Raw genomic sequence first — 26,178 nt, 5'->3', positions numbered from 1 at the left:
AGCTTTTACAGCATTTCCAAAACATATACTGTACTTTAAGTATTATTAGACAATAAAATCAATAGTGACGCAAAGTAACATAAGGTGAATGGTATGAGGAACATGGTAAAAAATATCTTATAAAAAGATCATATTATATAAAAATTAGTTATTTACGCTGTAACGTTAAACAAAAAAGAAGAAGACAGTTTTGGCTAAACACTAAGAGAATCCTTAAGATGTAATATTGTCCATCCAAGGAGTGTGTGGTCATAAAGTCGGTAATATGAGTGGACACTGAACTCTATGTAGTCTTCGTAGGCTGCGTCTCAAAACAGTTGGAGCTGCCTACACAGACAGCATTTTTGGAAATCACAGACGCGCAATCATGCTGTCTGTGAAGTCAGCGCACTAGGTTTCGAGACAGCCCCTGTGTCCATATTAATGGCATCACGATCATCCTGGAGCCGCGCTGATCCGAGCTGTGAAACACACACTCAGTAACGTTACCGACACGGTTGCAGTGTTCAGCCCGCTGCCATGCTCTTCCACTCTCTCCCGTAGATGTCACGGGCTGGCATACGTGAAAACACCGCTCACTCCCGCTTATGAGAGCAGTTGCAGCACGGAATGACATGAAACGAGCACCGCTATTCACCGGAGCTAACTTTTTCCACACTACTGTTTTTTTCTCTCCCGATCGGCTAGTTTTCTAGCTGCTCGAGCTAACCGTACACCGGGCTGTTTTAATGTAATTATCCACACGACTTCACCATCGCGCTCAAGGATCTTTCAGCTCATGAGGCATCGACGAACACACTCTCCTCGTCTTAAAAACTGGGTTTTGAGGCCGACGCCACTAAAATGAAGAAACAGTTCAATCGGATGAGACAGCTCGCCAATCAAACAGTTGGCAGGCGAGTACAGATTTAAAGTTTTTGTTCGGTTTTGCCCTCTCATGGACGGGCACGGGCAGCTCTGTCATGGTTTGGTATGTTGTTATGTTATGTTGTCAAGGCGGTTGCTGCCGAAAACAAATATTTTCGATTTACCGTTTAGAATAACAGCAATTAGCTAAAGAGTAAACTTTCTTCGTTGCGTTACTATATTTAAATTACGTAATTGTTTGACTACAAACTCAACTTTTTGCTACATTTGATTTGACTGTTGGACTGTTACACTGTTGGATTTGTTGCGGCCTCGTTACTATGTAATACTAAATCTGAATGGGAAATGGTTTAAGATAAGCTATCTGATAAACTACTGAAGATTAGAGATGTCTGATTTGTGAATTATTGAATCGGATCTTTGCAATGAATCGGTCAGATCTGTTCAAAAACTAGTATGAACAATAATGAATCGAATGAATATTCGTTTATGAGTCAGTGTGAGCAGTTTACCAGTTAGTGTAACAGCAAGTAGCTAAATGGTAAAAACTGTTCATTGTTTACTTTGTATACAAATATTGTGCAGTTCTTTGACCACAGATTCTTTTAGATAGATTACTTTTTGGACATAATTACTTTAGAGCAGCAATAATGACTGTTAGTAGGATTTGTTGCGGCCTTATATTGCTGTGCCTGATAAATAAAGTTTCTGATAAACTATTTGGGGCCAGTTGCATAAACATAGTTTGTTAAGACTAATGACTAGTTTGACCAAATAGCACTTGGGAGAAAAAAAAAAGATAGATGACTAACTTTTAAGACTAGTCTAAGCAGTTAATTCAGTCTGCACCTGAAAACTAGGCATGTCTAATTCGTGAATGAATCTTTTTTTTTTTTTTTTTTTTTTTTTTTTTTGGAGTTGGGCCTTTAAAATGAGTTGGTCGGATCTGTTCGAACAATAATTCGTTTGAACTATTGTTCACGAATCGACTGAACGATTCACTCATGAACCAATCTGAGTTCTTCTCAGTTCTCAAACTCATTCAATGAAAATTATATGTATGTTTTAACAGACTCAGCTCAGTCATGACTGAAACAAACAGAACATAAAATTACAAGAAAACGTGTGTATTAGTAAAACTAAAAAATTAAATAAACAGCATTTTGTGACAAGAAGTTGTTTTATTGGTACATTTCAGTATATGTACTGTAATACATCACGTTCAGGATGTCAGGGATCAGAACGTAATATAACTGCTGAATCATTTTTTGAACTGGTTCTAAGAACCGAATTATGATAAGTCTGCCTTCCATCACTATCACACATAATCCTTCTTCATAGGTACCTTACGAACATCCTGGCTCTTTTTGAAAATACAGTTCTTAGATGTTACGTGTGCTTATACTTTGTATGTGACTGTTTATAAAGCCTCAAACTGCATTCTTCATTCTGCACGAGCTGCGTAAGGGTAAATGGGCTTGTAAATTCTCAACACACAGGGCACAGGTCTCTCAGGGAGGTGTTAAAGCTGTAAATGCTGTTTTTTTTCTCTTCCTCACGTCAAACAATATTTTGATCACTTTAAGCCTTTTGAGTAGGCCTAATACAGACTTTATATTAAGTTTGTATTAATCATACTAACTTTATTGCACAGGCCACTTGACTAAATGAGAATGACTTGCTTGAATAGATGGTATCAGAGATGACATGCCTTTCACTTTAGTTTCTAACCAATCATAGCACGTTTACAAGGAGGGATGCACCTGCCTATCAGTTATGCTCATTTAACTAGTGGTTAACCTGACCTTTAGCATCCATGTCTGCAGCCTCATTCCCTTTAAACGTGTGCAATTTGATCAGCCACCAGAGACATTTGGCTAGCCTGATGACAATGAGAAATGCCAGTAGCTAACAGTTTACTAGTGTTCACACTATTCCAACTGGGGCAAGGTCATCCCTGTTCAGTTTAAAAGAAGATAACCAAGGTGATTTATAATTTTGTTGCAAAGTTTGGAATACCAGGAACTCTACAGCCCCCTCAGTCTTTCTAGGCCTCAGAAAATTACTGTCTGCTATAAAGAGGGCGGCACGTCCAGCACCACTAGACAGCCCAGACAGTGTATTTTCACAATATGTGAGGTGTCAAATTATACCTCTAAATGAAGATCTACATGGAAATGAACTTACAAAGCATCATTTGGTTTTAAAGTAACTTTATTTCAAATGTCAAGCGTCAGTCACAGTGAATGAGTAAATCAGTTTCGCTACAAAAGATGTTTATTTTGTAATGCAGGCTATTAAAAATATCACTGTTTCCACAAATATATTAAGCATTTTTAACATTGATAATAATAAGAAATGAAAAATAAAAAGACTGGAGGCTGTTGAAAATTCAGCTTAGCCATCACAAGCGATTTCAAAATTTTCCTTTGTCTTTGGAGTGTTTACAATCTGTTTTAAATAGCATATATAAAATCCGTAAAAAGTTTTGCAAAAGACTTAAGTCTTACAAACCCAAAGAGATATTCTTTATTGCAAAAACCTTACTAAAGACTCATCCCAAAGAGATATCTCAAAACGCCTCCTTCTCAAAATGCCTCATTTAAACACACCCCCACAAATCTACATCACTGTGTGGGAAGATTTACATAACACCACCCTAATGTTTACACAAAGAACGAAGGCATAACTTTTATTCTCGCTAGTATTGTTGCCGCTGCTGCCATGTCATGGAGACGCTGTCTGTTTCCAAATATGGTAAGGGGCGTAACATTTCCGTCTCACTCTTGAGGTTTTCGGCCAATCACAACGCGCTGGATAGCTGGCCTATCAGATCACACCGCACTTTTCAGAACAATGAGCTTTGTAAAAATCAAAGCGTTTCAGAAAGGCGGGGCAGAGAGAAGTAACAACAATGTACGGTATGTGGAAAATAATGTGTTTTGTGAACCTTAAACCACGTAAAAGCACATTGCATTACACCAAATAATGTTATTTTTAGCATCATCATATGACCCCTTTAATTAAATAAATGAAGCCTGCTTTAAAAAAACCCAAACATCTGAATCATAGTGTAACACAAATTTTTGACTGCAGGTTGAAATGTTTTTTTACTTTTGTTTCTCATTAACAATTTTGTAAACAGAGTCATTTGCTAAATAAAACGAAAACATCAAAGCCGTTCGTTGACTATTATGTGGATAAAAGAGATTCAGCTGGAATTCTCATCTCTTCCTGAATTTATTTTACGAACCATAAATCACTTCAGTGTGATGCAGAAAGCAGACTTGAAGCGGTTGAGGGTCGGGCGGACGTAAGGGGAATGTCGAGGTGGCTGGGCGCAGGCAGGGCTCAGCTGGTCCCATGGTTCCTGTGATTGTGAGGAGGCAGTACACTGTGTTTGGCATGCAACCCCTCAAAAGGAAATCTCTCCTTCTTTTTTAAACAGGAAGTCGTACTGAGGAAGTTTCATTTCTATGAATGAAATCAAAGAATCAACTCTGAGGCAGATCCAGTGATGATCTGGGGTTTAAACCGTGTGACCAGATTCTACCCGACGATCTAAATGGCATGCTTGTGCATAACACCATTTCAAGGCACTTTAGTGCCACGTTGCCTCACAATTTATCAGAAGACTAGAACCACCTGTCAGTTTGCTGATACTGCAGATCTATTGTAAGCTCAGGCTTTTCACTGGCCTCGTGCGCTGTGTTAGTTTCAGCAAAGAGGAAAAGCAAGATTGTAGTAATTAATGTAAAAGCATTGCTTTAATAATCCACAAAAAAAATCAGCAATCACAAAAAATTTTTTTTTATGGTTGCTATGTGCTCTTAATCTGCTTCGTTATCAAATACTGTTGATATCAGTGTGTAATGCTCAGCTCAAACCATGAATGGACAATATGCTTCAGGTCATACACTCGAAACTTCACTGAATATAATGTACATATAAGGATAATGTAAGATAAATTTAAAGTGTAATTTAATTGTTGCTGTCAGACGATTCACAAAATTTGAAAACCGGTATCAGTGGTAAGAAAGGGCCTAATGAGTGTCAGCGACTGTGGAGATCATGTTTTTAGCATTATATATCTGGCTAACAAAGGGGAGTCTTTGGCATTTGTTTTCAAAGTTAGATAATTGATAAATAAAAATGCTAAGTTAGATGTGCTTATGCACTTAGCTGTCATGGAGAACATTACATCTGTTAATGAAAAAAGTCAATAAAAATATAAAGTGTAAAACAAATACAGGAAAAATTATAAAAATAAATTGAAATTTTTTACACATTGTTGTTTGAAACAGCTATTTTTTTACTTTGTATTTTATGCTTACTCTATTTTTTTTTTTTTTTTTTTTTTTACTTTGTGACCCAGTGAAGATATTGGGAGAGCAAGTACAACACTGGGGTCACTAGGAATTTAGACTGATAATATGAAATGTTTCCTGAGCAACAAATCAGCATATTAGAAAGATTTCTGAAAGACCATGTGGCACTAAAGACTGAATGGCTGCTGAAAATTCAGCTTTGATTTTACAGAAATAAATTACATTTCAATTTTTATAATAGCAGTTTAGTTATTTAAATGATGTTTTATAGTGTTATTGTTTTTGCTTTTTTTGGGGGGGGGGGTGTACCATTTTTACTACAGTTTTGATCAATTGCTAGCCTGACAGTGTCTGGAGAAAGCCAAGAAACCTTTTATTTTCAGTTCTTTACATGTGACATCAAGAGCTTGATTCAGACAAACTTTCAAGATGTTTGGAGTTCAATCCGGATTGGTTTCAGTCTTGTAGGCCCCTTTTCTTGTCCTCCTGTGTTAATTGAAAGCAGCTGTTCTCTACTGTCACGAGGTTACAACCGTGGAGTTTTGGCAGAAGGAGGAACTGGGGCTGAGATTTGTGGGTAACATGGCAGACTAAAGGAAGACATGAAACAGTACAGAATCAGAGTCTTGAGCTTTGACAGATGATTTTTCAGTTATTCAGACTGTGTATTCTGCTTTAACCACATTAGTCAAGCTCCATTAGAAGCTAATGGCGATCATGTCTGCTTGATTGCTCCTAAATAATTACAATGGCACTAATTGTTTTATTACTTTTTTTGATAACTTTTTTTGTCTTAAAATTACCATAATTAACTGTCAAGCCAGCTTTGGTGACAGGAAACATAAAAGATAAAGGCATGCTTTTACATCTGCAGATTTATGGTTAAATACATAAAATAAAATTAATAATCATAAAAAGAGATACAACGCATTAGCTCTGGGCATGAGCATTTATTACTGTAACCATTGAATATTACAAACAAATTCCATTAAAAAAAAAATGCTGTTATTTTGAATTTGGCATTTATTAAAGAATCTTGAAAAATGGTATGACTGTTTCCAAAAAAATATTAAGCATCACAACTGTTTTTAACATTAAAAATAATATAAAATGTTGCATCAATTCAGCTTATTAGAGAGATTTCTAAAGGATAATGTGACACTGAAGACTTGAGTAGTGGCTGCTGAAAATTCAGATTTGCCATCACAGGAATAAATTCAAAATATAACTATATTAAAATCAAAAATGGTTATTTTAAATGGTAATAATATTTCACAATATTACATTTCACTTTTGAGTAGATAAATGCAGCTTTGATGAGCATACTGTAAGAGACTTATTTCAAAAACATTAAAAACACTTAAATCCTTAAATGTGGTTACTTACAAAGTAAGTTAATTAAAAGGATTTTACTGCAGTATTTTTACATTCACGTTTAATGTAAATTACTGACTTCCAAGACACTGGCAAAATAAGGTCTTAGCTGTAAAACAATAACAATTATGCTGTCTACCTCTTGGAGAACAAATAAGATTTTGTGATTGTATAGTGAAACTAATACTCCAGGTTATGACGGGCAAGCTTACACTATTGTATAATGTATGACATCCTCCATGCTTTCGAATGTAACGGTTGCCACAACAAAAGGTGCAGACACAGAGACAGGCCCGCCTCAACAGACACAGGAAACATTTCAACAATGTTTTATTGCCACAGACTGCTGTATGCTGGTTTTTATGTTGATGTGAACTCGTAGGATCATAAATCCATTCAGATTATAAATATCTACCTGTTCTCCCTGCAAACTTCAGTATATTTGATTGAACATAGTGAAATCCTTTCTGATCATTACAGTAGCAAACACTTGGGTAACAAACACTGATGAATCAATAAAAAGTCCATTAACGAAGACAATTTTCAGGTGAGGTCACACAACCTGTCTTTGAGTCATTGCTCTGAAACAGTAGTGTTATTGATGTTTGTGTGTGTGTGTAAGCTGTGTGAACTGATCTGGTGTTGTCCTCTCACATTCTCTGTCTCAAAATTGGAATATCGCACCGTTTCCATCCAACGATAGACAGGACATAATCTGTGCCATGGTCAAAGCCCTCTATTAGTTTACTATTAATAGGGCTTTAACTATTTGTTCACAAAGCTGGCAGTGGACTGCTAAAATTCCCTGGGAAAGTAAATGCCTGTTACTCCCGTTTCGAACAGCTGGTTTCATTAGACAGACTGTCAGCTGTTGGCTACTCCCAGACCTGATGAAGCATGGCGCAGTGTACTTTTACCTGCAAGCAGCTCATGAACCAGTGCTTTCAGTAGCACCTTCCAAACAAATTACTGGTAAATTACCATTAAGAGACCATGTGTGAACAGGACCTTTTCAAAAATATGGTAAAAATTAGTTCTGGTAATTTGCTGGTATGAGAAGTTATAACATTACCAGTAAATTATCGGTAAGAGCTCCATGTGAACACGGAACGAGATTACTGGTATGAGCACGTATGAGTTCAGGATGCGCTGACGTAAGATGTCTACTCTGTTCCAATAGCCGGGTTTCCATCCAAACACCCTAACCAAACAAATACTCAAAATTGGAATATCGCACCGTTTCCATCCAACGAGTTAAAGAGAACAATATTGTCACTTCCTGATAAACTGGCACTATACATCACTAAGAAAAGTAGGAGAAGCTACTGAACATAATAATTTTCATATATAATAAATTACTTGCACCTCAGAACGAGCAGCAGAAACACAATGAATGCGGTTATTGCTTTCGGAGGTGGATGCTGCTGTTTGGGAATGCAGTCGTTTAACGTTCTGGAAGGCAATTATACAGAAATAAGTTGATGACAAACTTTGCTCGGACTTTTCTGAATGACCATAACAACATTTCAGATGCTGTGGAACAAGATCGGTCCACTGGTTAGTCAGGATTTACGTCCCATAGTCACATGACTTTTTTGATGTGCTTGAAGGAATTTATTCGTAAAATGCATTCCATCTCCCATTATTCACATTAACCCTTTTTCACACTAGTCAAAACCACCTCAAGCGAGCGTAAAAACTTTTTTGTGAATTAAGGCCTTTTTATTCGAAATTCAGCGTTTCTGTCACTCCATTCTGATGCGATACTTCAAAATGCGCATAAAAGCAGGGTGATGGAAACCCAGCTAATCATAACATTCTGACACTGATGGCGGATTTACTCTGCGCTGTTTACGGAAGTCAAAGAAATGTCTGAAGTCGTCTAATATGATGTCTGTATGATGCTTAAATGTGAACATTTGACACAAAAATTAAAACATCAATAAAAACACTGACCACGTATACCCCTCCATGTTTACAAACACAACACCGAGAAGCACAGCCATTCAGAGGTCATTTCTGGTTAATGATGTGACAGAATTTACCAGTATTTTGAACCTGATGTGTGACGGAACGTTGTTGCCTGAGTGAACAGCACATTTTTGTATCTACTGGTTAAATCGTTCCAGTAATTTTACGGGAATTTACTAGTATTGAGAGGCTACAGTAGGTCTCAGAGTGGTTTGATTCACATTAAATGCTGCGCCACTCAAACTCACCTCAGCATCTGATCTCACTTTGGTTCGCTTATAACGTGCATTTGAGAATGCAACAGGTTTCAATAATCTTTCCAAAATTGTAATCAGAAGCGCTCATAAACCAGCTGTTGTCGACAAAAGAGAAGCATTAAAAGCTTCCTGTGGATTTCCACCAAAATAAAATCTTGATGGCTTAATGTTTAGAAATGAATAAATTAAGACAGCCATAAATATTAGTATTGTAATTTTACACTATTTATTTAAAATATAACTCTATCTATTTATATTACTCTTAAATATCTCAATTAATTATAATTTCAAATATTATAAAAAAATATTATATACAATTATAGAAATACATTTTTTATACTATTATTATAGTTATTTTGAATTTATATTCGCAAACCTCAGGCTTATTTATTGTATTAAAAATCACAATCGCAATTTTTATCAGAAAAATGTCAATTGAGTTTTTCCCCTAAATCATACAACCCTATTACTTAAAATTTGTTGTTTAGAGCAGTTTAAATGGATATGGATTTCATTTCTAATGAGCTGTTGTTTTCTTTTACAGAGCGGAGAAAACGGAGGTCCTTAGTGATGACCTGTTACAGGTAACTGCTTTTTATTTCCATCTCTGTCTGCAGTGAAGCCGTTCTATTCTTTGGCTGTAATCCATTTTACATTACATCAAATGTTGGAAAACTAGTGAGTCATTGGGCAGAGAAAGGTGAAGTCATTGATGTCAAGCAAATACATTCCTCATGAAATGGTGCATGAAAATGTCCCCATAGTGCCAAAACGACCTCCTCGAAATGCAGGGACTTAGAAATAGAGAGTCATTATCTGAACTTCCACCAATATTGTGTTCGTGACAGCTTGTTTATTCCTCTTGGCTGGCTGCGTCTAAAATTATCTCTATGAGATGTTGGGACACATCAAGCGAGAATTATGCTGACATCCCCCTGTGGCACTCAGAGGGGCTTGGTTTTTATTCTGGGTTCTGTGTGGTGATCAAGGATGATCACAGCGGTATCCCATCACCCCATTCTCAGCTGTCTGAACACCCGTGTTGCCTCAGGGCTGCTTTGCTCATGCCACTCACAGATACATTCAGGGGACACTTTTAACATTCTTGAGCGTCTAGATAGTGGCATCCTCCCATTTTGAATTGCGTCCAGTTTTCCCTAATCGCTTGTCCGGACAGGATGTTCCTGCTGCTTTCGTTTTGCAGTGACTATTCAGTATTATAGTGGTGTTTCCCCAATTTCTGAACATAGCATAATATGTTCCATTACAAAAAAACTATAGCTCATTGTATCTGCATGTTTAGTCTGTCGATGGCTTGCCAGTTTTTAGTCTGTGATGGCAACAGCCAAACATTTAAAGACCTCTCACACCAGATAATCCAAACAACTTCCCTCGAACAGGATCTCCCTCAGCAGAAAAGCACCGACAATAACAGTCAGCGATTCCCCTTGTTCCCATGCCGGGTGGCGGGCCTCTGTGCGCTCTCAAGCCGGAGACGCCTGAACGGAATGTACGCTTGACCCAGCTGCTTTGGGACGGCTGTGAGGGAATGTCATGACGTAAAAGAGGCAGAGAAGTGTAAGGAGGTGGTTATCTCCTCTCCCAGCCTGTGGAATTCCTGATCTGGGCTGTTTTTGGAACATGAGTCATTTTTTTTTTCTTCTCTCATTCGGATCTCTTTTCTCCTCCTCAGTGTTTGTTCAGTCATTCCGCTCTCACAGTTCTGAAGGGACATTCTTTTCATGGTTGTTTTTAGGGCTGACATGTGTTCGAGCAGGCCCGTCCTGCTCGCATCAAAAAGCTGACTTGTCTGTCATGACGGTATTTTCAAAGTCTTAGACAGTGGATCTCTGTTCTGATAAAACAATACAAGATGACATCCTATTTTTTCTAAGCATATTGCTGCTGGTAAAATAAGAGGCCTAAATAATAAATGAGAAAGTAAATGCCAGTCAAATAAAAAAAGAAAGAAAAAAAGAATTCAGTAGAGCTTAATTTCGCAGTTTGCTAGGTCCTCTAGAGTTAGATATAATGCATATGATATGTGACCCTGGACCACAAAACCAGTAAATTTTTCGAAATTGAGATTTATACATCATCTGAAAGCTGAATAAATAAGCTTTCCATTGATGTTTGATTTGTTAGGATCGAGATACAACTATTTGAAAATCTGGAATCTGAGGGTGCAAAAAAATATCTAAATATTGAGAAAATCACCTTTAAATGAAGTTCATGCATATTACTAATCAAAAATTTTGTTTTGATATTTATGGTAGGAAATTTACAAAATATCTTCATGGAACAGGATCTTTACTTAATATCCTAATGATTTTTGACATAAAAGAAAAATCTGTAATTTTGACCCATACAATGTATTTTTGGCTATTGCTACAAATATACCCCAACGACTTAAAACTGGTTTTGTGGTCCAGGGTCACATATATCAGATTATAAATGTTGGAACAGTGCCAAATACATCCTGCTGCAGACATTTATTTAGATCATTTTTGTCACAAAATCCACTTGTATCCACAACATTTAGTTTGTATTCTATATAATGGACTATCATATATAAAATGGTTTACATTTTTATTTTCATTTTTAATAAATTGTATAATAATTCTACGATTATAAATAGTTGTATAAATTCCACATAAAGAACTACATTACCAGTAAATCCTGAAAAGAAATCCACCCATCAAAAAAATTATAAGCAAATCAGTACAAATTCAATATATTCAAACTAGTGTGTGTGTGTGTGTTTAATTGGTATAATTAAATTATATAAAATTATCTAAATTAAATATATATTTAAATATTATATATAAATTATTTAATTAATTAATTAATTAATTTAATTTAAATAAATATTTATTTATTTATTTATTTATTTTTAATGATTATGTATTTATTTATTTAATTGTTCTATAATTATTTATTTAAAAAAAAAAATATAAAAAAAAAACCACAACCAAATCACCAAAATCACCAAATATATTTGATTTCATGTTCACCATAGAAATGAATAGGTAACTATAGTGAACTAACCCCCACCCCCCCCCCCCCCTTTTTTTTTTTACTTAACAGAATGAAGTAGAACAAGAGAGTCTGGTCTGCATCTGTATTCTCTATTTATGACCTTTCATTGCTGAGCTCATGCATTTAAATCTTAGGCATCCCAACAGGGCAGATGAGTCATACTTGTCTTCTTTATGTAAAGTAACATATCTTTTTCATGCCTCCCCGGGGAGTGGTGTGAAAAATCTTGTTTGACCTTACCCCACACTCAAGAATAAGAAAAGTTGTTTATTCCTTTCTAACAGCAACACCTGTTAATTGACATTGATGTCTATTCTAAAGCGAAGATGGAATGTTGAATTTCTGAAATCTGTTTCATATCACAGAAGCTTCCCATGAGATATTACATAACACGCCTTAGGCACTTTTTTTTTACAGGCTGTTTTCTTTCAACACGATGCATACAGGATTTGCATTGAGTGGTAGCCACAGCTCAATATGGATTGTGGGTTGTTATTGATGTTTTGTTTTACTCTGCACAGATTGAGCGGCGTATGGAGTTGGTGCGAGTCGTTTCGCACAACACACACAAAAGAATGGTTGCGTGTTTGCAGGGGCAGATAGGCACTGATGCTGAGAAGAGACATGTAAGGGCACAACAGTCACCACATATTTTGTCTGCTTGAATTTGCATATAATGTTTCACAAAAACTCCCTGGTTTTCTGGCACAGAAAAAGCTTCCACTGACATCGCTGTCTCAGGCCATGCAGGATGGTGGAAACCAGTTGGGGGAGGAGTCTCTTATTGGGTAATTGGATGACATTAACATTTAAATAGATTTGAATCAATTACCACTTAAACGTGGTACTTTATTGTTTAGATTGGTAATGGATTAGTTCATTGTATCACTTAAATGAGACAATGGCGCAAAAAAGTGCACTCATGTCCTGCATTTAAAAAAAACAGTGTAAAACACAAATATTAGAAACTTTGTTCAGTAAGATTTTTGTAAGGAAATTAAGGTCACACTTTATTTTAAGGTTCAATTATCGCTATTAACAAACCATTAACTATTACCTATGAATAAACAAACAACTAACTTCCTACTAATAGTAAGGAAGTTATTAATTAAATATATATATTTGGTAGGATTAAGGATGTAGAATATGGTCATGCAGATTTATATGTGCTTTATAAGTACTAATAAACAGCTAGTATGTTAATAATAGGCATGCTAATAAGCAAAAAAATAAATTGGTCGAAAGTAAGAGCAAAGACATTTATATGGTTACAAAATTCTATTTTAAATAAATGCTGTTCTTTTGAACTTTGTATTCATCAGTGATTTCTAAAAAAAAAATTTTATTACGATTTTCCACAAAAACATTGAACAGCATGACTGTTTTCAGCATTAATAAGAAATGTTTCTTGAGCACTAAATTAGCATATTGATTTCTGAAAGATCATGTGACGCTGAGGAATGAAATAATGGCTGCTGAAAAATTTGCTTTGCCATCAAGGGAAATTTTTTTATTTTTTTTTAATGGTAATACTTTTTCACAATATTGCTGTTTTTATTGTATTTTCTTTTTTGTCTCGGTGAGCATAAGAGACCCCAAATTTTTGAACAGTCATTTATATTCAGTATCTTGTTTGCAGGAAAATGATGGAGATGTGCGGAGATGCAGAGAACAGACTGGCCTCTGAATTAATGCAGCATGAGATGAACATTGAAAAAGAAATCTTAGACCCCCTCAATCAGCTAGCAGAGGTACAGACAAACACAAAAGAACATGCATGCTCATTTCCCCAATTTAACATTTAGATTAGCTACATTTTAATATCAGCCACTTACATAATATGACAAAAATGATTGGTGTAGGCCAGAATGTTATTAACAGTGCTTACGTTATCTTATTGTTTTTTCAGTTGGACATTCCTAACATCCTGAAACAGAGGCGGCAGTTAGCCAAGCTGGTGCTGGACTATGACTCTGCCCGAGCAAGGTGAGGTTTCTGTCATGCATCAGGTTTCACTATATCACGTTTTACCTAGTTCATAACTAAAACGGTGTCTTTACAGGTGGTTGCAGGCGACCAAGTCCATAATCTCAGGAACAAACACACAATCACTGACAGCCAAAGCAGACTCACTTAAAGAAGAAGTCGATGAAGCTATGAACAAAATGGAGCTGTGTAAGGTACTGATGTGGAACATGCCTAAACATGCCTTACCCTTATGAGTTGCTTAGTTATGGATTTTACAGCAACATAGTGTAGTGGCATATAAGAATGATTGCATCATACACCTCATTGGCTTGGCTGATGAATATCAGTTAGATTACATGACATTTGCTTAGTTTTCTTAACTGATTTGCTGAGGTAAGGTAACTGGGTGCAAGTCATTGGAGGATTAACTATATAATGTTTAGAAAGGGTGTGCAGAGTTTCAGATTTCTAAAAGTAACATACTTTCTGAAGTAATGGCTCTTAGTCTACAATGCTTTTCTTGTTTAAATAATAAAATATGATATTTCTAATCACTAGTCGATCTCAAATAAAGCTAGACATCAGTCTGCTTATTTCAAAGTTCATCTACCCTGTGGCAAAACCATTGAGCTGCTAGTCAGCCATATGGTGACTGATTTATGAAGCAGCGGTTGTTATAACTGCAGAAATCTGATGTGTAATCAGTGTCGTAATTACAGACATTTTTTTTCTTTCTGACTGAATAGTGATTTTTGGTAAATGGAGATGTGAAATAAGGTCTCAAACCTGCGTCAGCACTTGAGCAATTAAGGCTCAGCATGTGTGTTCCTGTTCGGCATGGGTTTGATTGCCAGGGAACACATTACTGATAAAATGTATAGCAAAGAGTATAAGTCAATTTAGATAAAAGCATCTGCCAAATGCGTAATGTAATGTATCAAGAAAATGTGGCTAACTGCTGTGCCTGTTTCCTGTAATATCCAGTTTCTCTGTCTGTACAGCCAGAACAAAACCAATAGTTTCAATCATGTTTTTTCCCCTCTTCCAGGATCAACTTTCAGCAGACATGTACAATTTCTTCTCAAAGGAGGCAGACTATGCCCGCTACTATGTAATGGTAAGAAGCTTTTTTGTTCAATAACTCAGTTGCTGTGTTTATTCCTGTTCAGTTCCATGTTTGTAATGGCCATTGTTCATACTGCTGTGCGTCTCTCCGTCCTCAATGTCTGCTCTGTTCTCAGTTATTAGAGGCACAAGCGGATTATCACCGAAAATCTCTCACCTTGCTCGAGAGTGTCCTGCCAACCATTCAAGCTCAACAAGGTGAAGGCACAGTTTCTTATTGCTGTGTATCTGAAATAACTACCAGTGAAACCTAATTAGCTTCTAGTGATTAATAAGCATCCTTAAAACTACATATTTTGAGGATGAATGTCTAGTTGATTGATTGGTCTTAAAGGGATAGTTCACTGAAAACAGAACGTTTTTCAGAAAGTTTCTTCTGTTGAACATAAAACGAATTATTTTGAAGAATGTTTTGACTGTGTTTGTCCATACAATAAAAGTCAATGGGGTTCAAAATCAACATTAATCCCAATGTGTAAATATATTCTGTTATGTTCTGCTGACTAAAGTCGACATGAAGGTCAGTAAAAAATGACACAACAAAAATTCCTTTTAGTAAACATTACATAGATAAAGACATCAAACCTTATATAAATATGCTGGTTTCAGATAAAGACGTCCATCTATAGAGCCTTTTTTTTTTTTTTTTAAGCAATTAACATATATATATATATATATATATATATATATATATATATATATTTTTTTATTATTTATTTATTTATATATGTATATATATAAAAATCACTGCTGGTAAAAATATACAAAATAAAAAAGAAAATACATAAACTATCAAACAGATTAGTCAGCTACAGTAGCTGGTTGTTGATTGAATACTGCGCCATTGTGACTATCCCTAGTGACTAATGTAGATATATCAAATGAAAATGAAGTGAATTTAGCCTGATTGTGTGTTTCAGTGATTTTCTCTGCAGTCCTTAGAGGCTCTTAATTGTTTTCATTCTCGTTTGTGCCTGGAAATCTGGCGCTTGAGTGCTATAAATGGTTGTTGTGATGTTTTGCTGCGAGCACGCGTGAGGCAAACAGACTTGATGTCCCAGCATGTGAGCCATGAGTAATATTTCTCAGATCTCACCCACCTGGCTTTTTCAGAAACAGTGAGATTGAAGAAGACAGCTTGAAGGGGGCTAGTGTTTACAGTAGTTTGTCTTGATGAATCACAGATGAACGCTCTTTTTGTAATTCACATCTTTTATTTTAAGAGTGTGATGCTTTCAGTTGATGCTGCTAGTAAACATTTTTTAAAATAAAGCTGTTTCTGTTTTCCTGATAGATTCGTGGACTGAGAAGCCAGCGTTTGGAACGGCTCTGGACGAGCACCTGAAGCGCAGTAGCAGAGAGATCGCGCTGCCTATAGAGGCCTGCGTCATGATGCTGCTGGAGACTGGAATGAAAGAGGAGGTACGGCGAGACCAATACAGTGTTTAAACAATACATCAATCATACACATCAAATACTGTATTGTTGATCTGCCACAGTAATCAGTAAGACAGATCGGCAAATGTTTTCAGTTATCGAATCACAATACAAGTATTGTTCAACCTTTAACAGTGTCCACATTGTACCGACACATCTCTGAAACTGCTGCTGCAGCTATCCAACAAAACAAAACATTACAAAAGTTGGAGAATGAATTCAGGTCTTGGCTTTCACCATAAATCCGTCTTTAAATTCATCGTTCTCCAGGGTCTTTTCAGAATAGCTGCAGGAGCCTCTAAGCTGAAGAAGCTGAAGGCAGCTCTGGATTGCTCCACTTCACAGCTGGAGGAGTTTTACTCCGACCCGCATGCCGTTGCTGGTAAGTCCTGTTTTGTTGTGTGTATCAGTTATATGTCATTCACAATGAATGTTAATTTAAAACCACATTCTCCTGATTTAGGGGCATTAAAGTCGTATCTCAGAGAGCTGCCTGAACCTCTGATGACTTACCAGTTGTATGATGAATGGATCCAGGCATCCAAGTAAGCCATCATGCATGTGCTTTACAGAAAGGTTTAAATGAATCTTGTAGTGTTTGTGATGTTAATTACTGGGCTTTTATTTTGTAAAGTGTCTCTGATCCAGACAAACGGTTACAAGCTTTGTGGGTTACCTGCGATCAGTTACCAAAAAACAACAAGGCAAACTTCAGGTGGGTTTCAACTGGATTTTAATGTGAAGTGTAAAAAGTTCCGGGGCTCCATGTGTGAAATTGAAAACTTATATGTGTATGCAGAGAGGTTTCAGATGTATTGAAATTTTATTGGTAATCATCTGCAGATTATTCATGTGCAGACCCATGATACTTCCCAGTTTAGCTGTATTAGAAACTAGAGAAATAGAGCATTTAAATGTAATTTTTGCTGGTAAAAATAAATAAAATAATAAAAAAAAAAAAATAAAATTATTATCTTGAATATAAGCACATTAGATTTAATATTCAAGAATATATCTTGAATATAAGCATATTATTTATCCTGTAAATGTGGTTTATTTTTTCTCGTTTTAAGCATGAACCTCACCTAATGCAAATTTCCTTCTAATTTTATTTTAATTTGTAGTAAAAAAATATATATATATATATATATATATTATATACCTATATATATATACATATATACATATACATACAGTACACATGTCAAAACATATTTGGAAACATTAATTATTTTTAATGTTTTTGAAAGAAGTTTCTTCTGCTCATCAAGCCTGCATTTATTTGATCAAAAATACAGAAAAAAAATTTAATATTGTGAAATATTATTACAATTTAAAATAATTGTTTTTAAATTTATTATACTTTAATTATCATTTATTTCTGTGATGCAAAGCTGAATTTTTAGGATCATTATCACATGATACTTTAGAAATCATTCTAATATGATGATTCATTATCAAAGTTGGAAACAGTTCTGCTTAATATTTTTTCAGAACATGTGATACTTTTTTAGGATACTTTGATGAATAAAAAGTAAAAAAAAAAAAAAAAAAAGCTATGTTTTTAAAATATAAATATTTTGTAATAACAATATACACTACTGGTCAGTAATTTGGGGTCAGTAATTTTTCTTTCTTTTTTTTTAAATAAAATCAATTGCATTTATTCAGCAAGGATTTGTTAAAATGATGAAAAGTGATGGTAAAGAAAAATATTATTAGAAATATATATTATTATATTATAAAAAAATTATATTATTCTTTTTTTATTTTGAATAAATGCAGTTCTTTTTAACCTTTTATTCATCAAATATATTAGACAGCAGAACTGTTTCCAACACTCATAATAAATCAGAATATTATAATGATTTCTAAATGATCATGTGATAGACTGGGATGTTACATGTGACACTGAAGGCTGGAGTAATGATGCTGAAAATTCAGCTTTGCATCACAGGAATAAATTATTTTTTTAAAGTATATTCAAATAGAAAAACTATTAATTTTAAGTCGTAATAATATTTCACAATATTACTGTTTTTTTCTGTATTTTTGATCAAATAAATGCAGGCTTGATGAGCAGAATAGACTTCTTTCAAAAACATTAAAAATAGTAATGTTTCCAAACTTTTGACCTGTACTGTATATTTTCTGATATCAGTAGATCACTGAAAGAACTTGTTTATACATCAGATCTATGACTACAGTAAAATGCAGTTTCAGATGGTCATTAAAAAAAAATATTGTTTCTAAATTGCTATCTTCTCATTTAGACAATTTTTTTCTGTTTTACAGATACCTTATTAAGTTCCTTGCTAAGCTTGCACAGGAAAGTGACATTAACAAGATGACCCCCAGCAACATTGCAATTGTCCTTGGACCCAATCTACTGTGGGCCAAAACTGAGGGGTCAGAATAATTTTGGCAATTTCCAGCAAACACGTTAACATATTCTGCCTTTTAAAACTCTCCTCTGTTTACCAACAGGAGCCTAGCAGAAATGGCTGCTGCAACCTCTGTGCATGTGGTTACTATAATTGAACCCATCATTCAGCATGCAGATTGGTTTTTCCCTGAGGGTAGGGGCCATAAAGCTTTGAATATATAGTATTTACCAATGAAAAAAGCATTTCTAACATTAATAAGATTAACCTGTTTCTTGTTATTCCTTCAGATGTGGATTTTAATGTATCTGGCATGTTTTCTATGCCTGCGCCCCTGCCAAACAACGTCAACCACCTGACCCCACCAGATTATGACTCGGGCACCATAGAGAGGAAGAGACCTGGCAGCATGGTGGGCCCAGAAGGTGAATTGCCCCGGAGAGACAGGTAAAACTTCACACAAAATGTCAATTAACAGTTTCATTCCCTGAATCAATCACATAGTTATTCCTCTTGCTTCGCAAAGATCTGCAATTAAGTGGATTTAGAATGCAAATTAATTGATCAATTCATTTTAATTGAACAATTAATATAGCGGATCAGATTGCACTCACCATGTGTCCGTTCTACTGATAAAGCTCTTGCTTTTCCTTCTTAACCCTGCAATGTGTGTGGTGTAAGTGGGATTTCTACCAATGCAGATTACCCTCTTGGTTTCTGTGGTGTCGCTCTCCTGGGAACTTATTAGCACTAGTGGTGTCTCTGCTGTCTCCTCTTTCTGTAGCTCTGCTAATAAATTAATGGACCACAATCCTCGTAGAGGCAATACTGTACCTAGAAAGCAGCACGCTTCGCCTGCCTTCCAGCCCCCGCTGCCCCCGGTGGAGGCTGCAGGTAGTGCAGGGGGTCAGCTTATGGCTGAACTCCTGCTCCAGCAGCCTGCGCAGATGGGGCTGGGCTTAGAGAGCTGTCAGCCCGGGCTGGCGCTGGGGATGGCCGCCCTGGCAGCTGCACAGCAGCTTCTAGCTCAGCAAACTGAGGAGATCAGGTAAGACTCCTGCATGTTCCGGACCGTGCCGGATAGGGCTGCACGATGTGTCGTTTAAGCATCGATATCGCGATGTACGAATCCACGATAGTCACATCGCAGGATGTGCGATGTAGGCTGTCGTAGTTGATCCATTATTCATTAACTGTACGGGCCAGCTGCTCCCCGGCCCTCGACGAATCTGATTCGCGGATTAATTGCACAGCTTAACCATCATAGAGTGAAAGTTTATCATTTGCATGTGTTTTTAAGTCCTGTCAGTTTAACAGGGCGCATATAAGAACGGGCAAAGAGCGAGAGAGCCCCGGCCGCGTGCGCGCTCACCTTCACCGTCTTCAAACAACACGAGCGCTGTCTTGCACTCTCTCTCTCGCGCATATTAATCAAAATCAATTGACACGATGGTGTCGAGAAAAAAAAAAAAACCTATCCAATGATGAAATGTTTTCTGTGTTGTCAAATCTTGTGCGATATCCTAAACTGCCGAGATAATTACACAACGTGTGCCGTACACGTCTGATTCGCGAACTAATGATTCCTTTGAACCGATTCAATTTAATGAATGATTTAAAGTTTAAACAACTGACCTGTCCAACACTGAACTCACGAGACGTCTGAATTGGTGTATAAAAAAAATCTGTAACACTTTACAATAATGTTCTATTTATTAAACTATTTAACTACATTATTTACTATTACTAAACTGCACTTCTACAACATTGTTAATTTCAACATTTAGGCTATAGCCTTCATTGTTGAAATCAAAAGTTGTACAGTATTTGTTAACATAGTTAATGCACTGTGAAGTAACATTACCAAACAATGAACAGCTGTGTTTTTATAAACTAAGACAAACAAAGATTAATAAATATAGTAACAAAAGTATTGCTCGTGGTAAGTTCATGTTAGTTAATATGTTAAACTAAAGTTACAAACAAATAATTTACTCTAATTTAAATAATACTCTGATGTTTAAATCATTTAAAATGAGAATGTAAGTGTGCTCACCCCATTTTTGTTTGTAAAAAAAATTAGATTAGATTTCATATCGCAATATGTATCGCAGAAAAAATAAAATATCGCAATGTCATTTTTTCCCAATATCATGCAGCCCTAGTGCCGGACCCGTGCAATGCATGAATGAATCAGCCCTGCATGCACATGGAATAGCTGTGGAGGGACAAAAAGGATCTTTCAACTCCCTTTTTTCCAGTGGTTTACATTGTTGTGTTCTGTAACAACCCTAAAATTAAATTAGTTACCGATACTGCTTTTCAGCAACAGATGGCAAGTAGCTATGTTTGATAAATGTATTTTGCGAGCGAAGGGGAGTTTAACAAGATAAAGAGAGTAGTATTTGACTGCTCATGCTCCTCCTCCATTTAAAACAAATCAACTTTTATTGGCTTACATTGAAAGGTAAAATGTGCAAAATCAGCTTGTCATAGTACCCTCAAATGTGGACCTTTTGTATCTTATCTACTTCTAAGATATTAGAACCATTATATTCATTTTTATCACACATACATTTAAAGAATCTTTGATAGAATTGTATGTACAAAACGTTGTCCTTTTTTTGTCCGAATTGAATTAAAATATATATATATATATATATATATATATATATATTTTGAAAAAATTTTCTGAAATAGGTGACCCTTTAATCTGTATATACCATGTAATAGCCAAGGTACATGATACATGGTTCATACTGTATGTCTACTTGCTGCCGCATGGGCAATCTTAAGCTTACTTTTTGAAAAAATTTTCTGAAATACATATTTTTTTCATTCATTTTTATGTTGAGAAAAAAAAATTAGCATTTAAAGAAAAAAATACTGAGTTTAGCTTTAACCATTTCAAACTTAATAGTAAAATATTCCATCACAATAAGGCTCAAGTTTGTATTTGTGGAGTTTGCATGTTGCAGAATGTCAAATAAATATTATTTAATAAATATTACTAATTTCTATTTTTTCCTCTGTTTGCTTCACAGTTCAAAGACCCGAGACCCTGCGTCCACTCCTCCAGCTCAGAGAAATGGCACTGGAGGATCAGGACAGCTGAGTGTGGGGACCCCTGTGGCTGGATCTACAGGACCCAGTCCTCACATGGCACGCAGAGGTCAGTAGACTTACCTCAGAAGGTAAGTAAACGACAAAACTCCTTGATACTGTCTACACTGGATCCAGCGCAGTTCGACATGATGCAACGAAACAAGTCTCCTACAGTAAACTAATGACACGTTCTATTTCTGATGTACTTTTGAAACAAAGTATGATTTGATTTGCAACGGCTGCTGCGCTGTGTAATGCAACACTGGCCACGTCCGGTGTAGACAGGGTGTTGTATGAGAACAGCTCAGAACACCAGACAGAGTTTGTTTTAAATTCTCTTTTTATTTATAGGTACCAAGAAGCCGGCCCCAGCTCCTCCTAAACCAGCCAACCCTCCACCAGGCCAACCAGCCAATCAGTCAGTACAGCAGTCCCTCAGCCCCTCCCCTAGACCGCTTTCTAGTCACTCTCCGACCAATCTGAGCCCCACACAACCACAGGCTCAAACCAACACGACCCCTCGTCGCCACTCCAGCAACCAGCCTCCTATCCAGGCACCCAATCACCCGCCCCCTCAGCCTCCCACCCAGGCCACGCCCCCTCCCCAGCCCAGCGGAGAAGAGCCCTCCCCTCCCAGCACTCCCACGCCACCGAGCACCCCTCCACCCACGGCAGTGTTTCATGACAGTCCCACTCCCACCGCTCCCCCGGTGTTCCAGTCAGGATCACTTCCTCGCCCGAGGCCTGTGCCTAAACCACGCAACAGACCTACTGTTCCCCCTCCGCCCCAGCCTCCAACCACAGGAAGTGACAGCAATGGAATTTGCAGTGCTGCTTTCAAAACAATGGGTGAAGCTCTTTTATTTCCGTCACTCTACGCTTCTGTTTAACTTGCCAGATTGTTTGCGTTTCTGCGAGTTGCACAAGGTTTCGAGGCACATGAAGACTGTGTCTGAAAGCTGAATAGAACTTCGATGTAGCTACATTGTAAAAAAAGTGGATTCATTTGTAATACAAAATGTATTTAACTCAATACTATTTTAGAATTGCATTTAACGACTAACATTTTGCACATTTCACTTCCTTTCCCTGAATACTGTGGCTGTCCCAGTGTCATGAGAGAATTTTGGTACATGTCAGTACTAGAGATTCACTGATAATCGATTTTTACAATATTTACTCTTTTTTTTACTTAATTGTTTTTTCTTATCTACGATGTCAACCAATAAGTGCAACCTGAAGGATTTTACCCAAAATAGCACCCCAAATTAATACACTGCTATAACTTATTTAACATTTGACACTATATTAATAGTATTACTTAATTCTGCCATTTATGTTTGAGTGAGATATGTTGCAGATATCCTTGACGTGCAGCATTTTAGTGAAAGCAGGGATGCAAGCTTGTCCCTGTCTGACAAGAAACGCCAGTTTGAATGTAACAAGTTTTTGAAATGAAGACAGTATGGATATTAGTTCTGTAATTTTAGTGTTCTTATAAATATCAGGTACTATACAGTTTTATTTTACAGCACGGTAGTATTATTACTATAGTAATAGTTCTTTATTGGTTTGTTTAATTGTTATAATTTAATAATAAAATATTATTTATTTATTCATTTATTATCATTATTATTATTAATTATTATAGTAATGGAATAGGTCCCATAAAAAAAATTCCCTTGTATCCTCATTCTAAAATAAACTAAATCCTCATTTAAAAACCAATCCATTAATTTTTGAATGTACTGTTTTACAAGAAAGCAGAAAAAAATAGTAAAGCACTTTATTATAATTTTTTTATTCAGATGCCCAATTACAGTCAATAAATATAGTCTAATAAATTTGAGCACTGTATGTGCTTAACACATTTATTAGACAACCTGTCATAATAAAAACAAATATTTTCAGAATCTGTCAAACACTTGTTTAAAGCGAAAAATATTATTGTCATTTATTAGGCAAATAAACTTAAACAATAAATAGTTTTTATTCACACATTACCCAAAAACATCATATTTTGTAGGACCGTCTTTGGCCTTGATAATACCTTGCAATCTTGCTGCCATTGTTTTTTGTTTTCATCTGAATAAAAAATTAATAAAGTGCTTTACTATTTTTTTTTTTCTTTTTCTGAATGTCTTGTAAAACAGCAAATTCAAAAATTCATGGATAACAACAATAATTGTAAGTTATCATTCGAAATACGACTACTGTTACTAAAGAGCTTAACCATTACAGAAACATTTATTTTGGTCATCACCAATACTATTTAAGCACTGTTAAACTTAATTTTGTATTTTGATTATTAACAGTCCATTAATCAGCATGGTCTAACTCCCTAATCTTGTGTCTTACAGATTCGGGGATGACATTTAAACCACTGGCTCGAGCTCTTGTTCCTGATATCGCCATTGAGAAGCCTGTTACCCAACTCAAGGACACCGACCTTGACACAGAGAGCACCGTCCTGTAAAAATGGTCTTGTCCCCCAAACACCCTTACCCTTAACCAAAGGTTTGCTAAAGGGCTGCTCTTCTCACCATTACCAAAGTGTTTATCATCTTGGCTGTATTTCTCGAATACCCTACACTTAAGACTATCAGCAATCCCAGTGGCACCAGGGAAACAGATGCCCTGAGATATTGCATGTTTATTTAAACATGCCTTTCATTGTGACCTGTATTGCATGAGGAACTGGGTCTGTACGGTGATGGGGTGAATTTGGTGAATGAGGTACTTGGAGGTGAGTCTTAAGTGGCCTTAGCTAAACAAAGCAATTACTCAATTTAAAAGGTGGAAAACTGTGGCTTAATGTGTAGTTTGTGACTGCAGGTCTCCAGTCAGCTAATACAGTACAAATACAGTACATTCCTTTTTTTTTGCAAGCCTTACTTTTGGTTTAAAAGGATTACTTTTCTGCCTTTGACAGCTGATGATTTCATATTTTGGAGGCATTAAAATGACTGGACCTAAACGTATGTGGTAGAGCGATACTCAGCTATGTGTAAAAGTAATCCTGATTGGATCATATGTGAAAAAGGCCATTTGTTATTGGACTCTAATTTGATTGCTAAAATTAGAAATAAAGTGTTTAGCTGTCAGTTTATGTAATGGAAAAGGTCAAAATATGTGCTTTAGTGATATTATGGTATGGAATCTTTATGTTATGGCTTTGTTTGTATGTTTACTTGGCCTGACAAGGATAGCTTTGTATTTCCCTCCTTTTACCCCTGATATGGTACCAAAGAGGGGAAAAATGTGCCACGCCGATGTTAGTCTTACTGTATAGTAGCTAAGAGCAGACATAATTGCTTACATTTTTCCCTCCTTGATTGTAAAACTCATTTCAAAACATTTGGAAACTAGTGGTGAGGGGAAAATGTAGGCGATCATTCATACATTTTCCTTGCCTTTACCATGCTGCCTTAAAGTACACTCAAAATTTTACCAAGGTTTGGAAAAAGTAAAACTGACTTCACCCACTTATGTGAAAAGTTGACGGTGCTTTTTTGTTTTGAAGTTCAGAAGCTTCATGTCAGAAGACTACATCTTTATTGAATTTGGAAAAAGACAAAAAATTGCTTTGTATTACTGCTTCAAAGTGAAATAAAAAAGTGAAACAAGAACAAGTGTTTCATTAACGTTCATTGTGTAGTTGTTGTCTTCTCAAATGTATTTCTTCAGCAGTAGTGAGTGCAAAAAACACAGTTAACTGTGACCACCTACGCTGTAAATGAACACCAGCAATGCCTCTGATCAGAGTCCTTTAATGGTTTTACATACACTTGAATGCATATGTGGAGAGAATAAACAATGAACTGAGAATGACTGTATTTCTCCAGCTGAGCTAACACCTCACACTTGCGGTTTGCCATCATTCAGGTGACTAAATGTGACCCTGGACCACAAAACAGTCATAAGGGTCAATTTTTTCTAAATTTAGATTTATGCATCATCTGAAAGCTGAATAAATAAGATTTCCATTGATGTATTGTTAGGATAGGACAATATTTGGTTGAGATACAGCTATTTGAAAATCTGGAATCTGAGGGTGCAAAAACAAAAAGAGAAAATTGTCTTTAAGGTTGTCCAAATGAAGTTCTTAGCAAGGCATATTACTAATCAAAGATTAAGTTTTGATATATTTGCAGTAGGAAATTTACAAAATATCTTAATAGAACATGATCTTTACTTAATGTCCTAATGATTTTTGGCAGAAAAGAAAAATCAATCATTTTGACTCATACAATGTATTTTTGGCTATTGCTACAAATAAACCCCATCGACTTAAAACTTCACAAATTGTTGTTCTCAAACTTC

General features: G+C 36.0%; 1 protein-coding gene across 2 annotated transcripts; it reads left to right on the top strand.

The window, feature by feature from the left end:
- Window positions 1–349: 349 nt before the first annotated feature.
- LOC109107300 (rho GTPase-activating protein 17-like) lies at window positions 350–25,099 on the top strand. 2 transcript variants are annotated; one of them, XM_042735328.1, is made up of 20 exons: window positions 350–896; window positions 9,342–9,381; window positions 12,358–12,462; window positions 12,548–12,624; window positions 13,476–13,587; window positions 13,746–13,822; window positions 13,899–14,016; window positions 14,853–14,921; window positions 15,046–15,127; window positions 16,224–16,351; window positions 16,637–16,748; window positions 16,830–16,911; window positions 17,001–17,081; window positions 18,662–18,775; window positions 18,854–18,945; window positions 19,041–19,197; window positions 19,535–19,798; window positions 21,795–21,922; window positions 22,207–22,704; window positions 24,216–25,099. In XM_042735328.1, the coding sequence occupies exons 1-20, from the start codon at window positions 844–846 to the stop codon at window positions 24,329–24,331; spliced, it is 2,505 nt and encodes an 834-aa protein (XP_042591262.1). In that variant the 5' UTR covers window positions 350–843; the 3' UTR covers window positions 24,332–25,099. The 2 variants fall into 2 exon arrangements, with proteins under 2 accessions (XP_042591262.1, XP_042591263.1); XM_042735329.1 differs by lacking the exon at window positions 19,535–19,798 and having other exon boundaries at window positions 351–896.
- Window positions 25,100–26,178: the final 1,079 nt, after the last annotated feature.

This window comes from Cyprinus carpio, chromosome B12 (assembly GCF_018340385.1).
Source record: "Cyprinus carpio isolate SPL01 chromosome B12, ASM1834038v1, whole genome shotgun sequence".
NCBI classification, from domain to species: Eukaryota; Metazoa; Chordata; class Actinopteri; order Cypriniformes; family Cyprinidae; genus Cyprinus; species Cyprinus carpio.
The sequence above is the reverse complement of the archived record's forward strand: the minus strand, read 5'-3'. Positions and strand labels throughout refer to the sequence as shown.

Coding starts and splice junctions, on each gene's coding strand:
- LOC109107300 (XM_042735328.1), top strand. CDS start 844: ATGAAGAAACAGTTCAATCGGATGAGACAGCTCGCCAATCAAACAGTT. Junction 897..9,341: donor GCCAATCAAACAGTTGGCAG/GCGAGTACAGAT, acceptor TTTCTTTTACAG/AGCGGAGAAAACGGAGGTCC. Junction 14,017..14,852: donor ACAAAATGGAGCTGTGTAAG/GTACTGATGTGG, acceptor CCCCTCTTCCAG/GATCAACTTTCAGCAGACAT.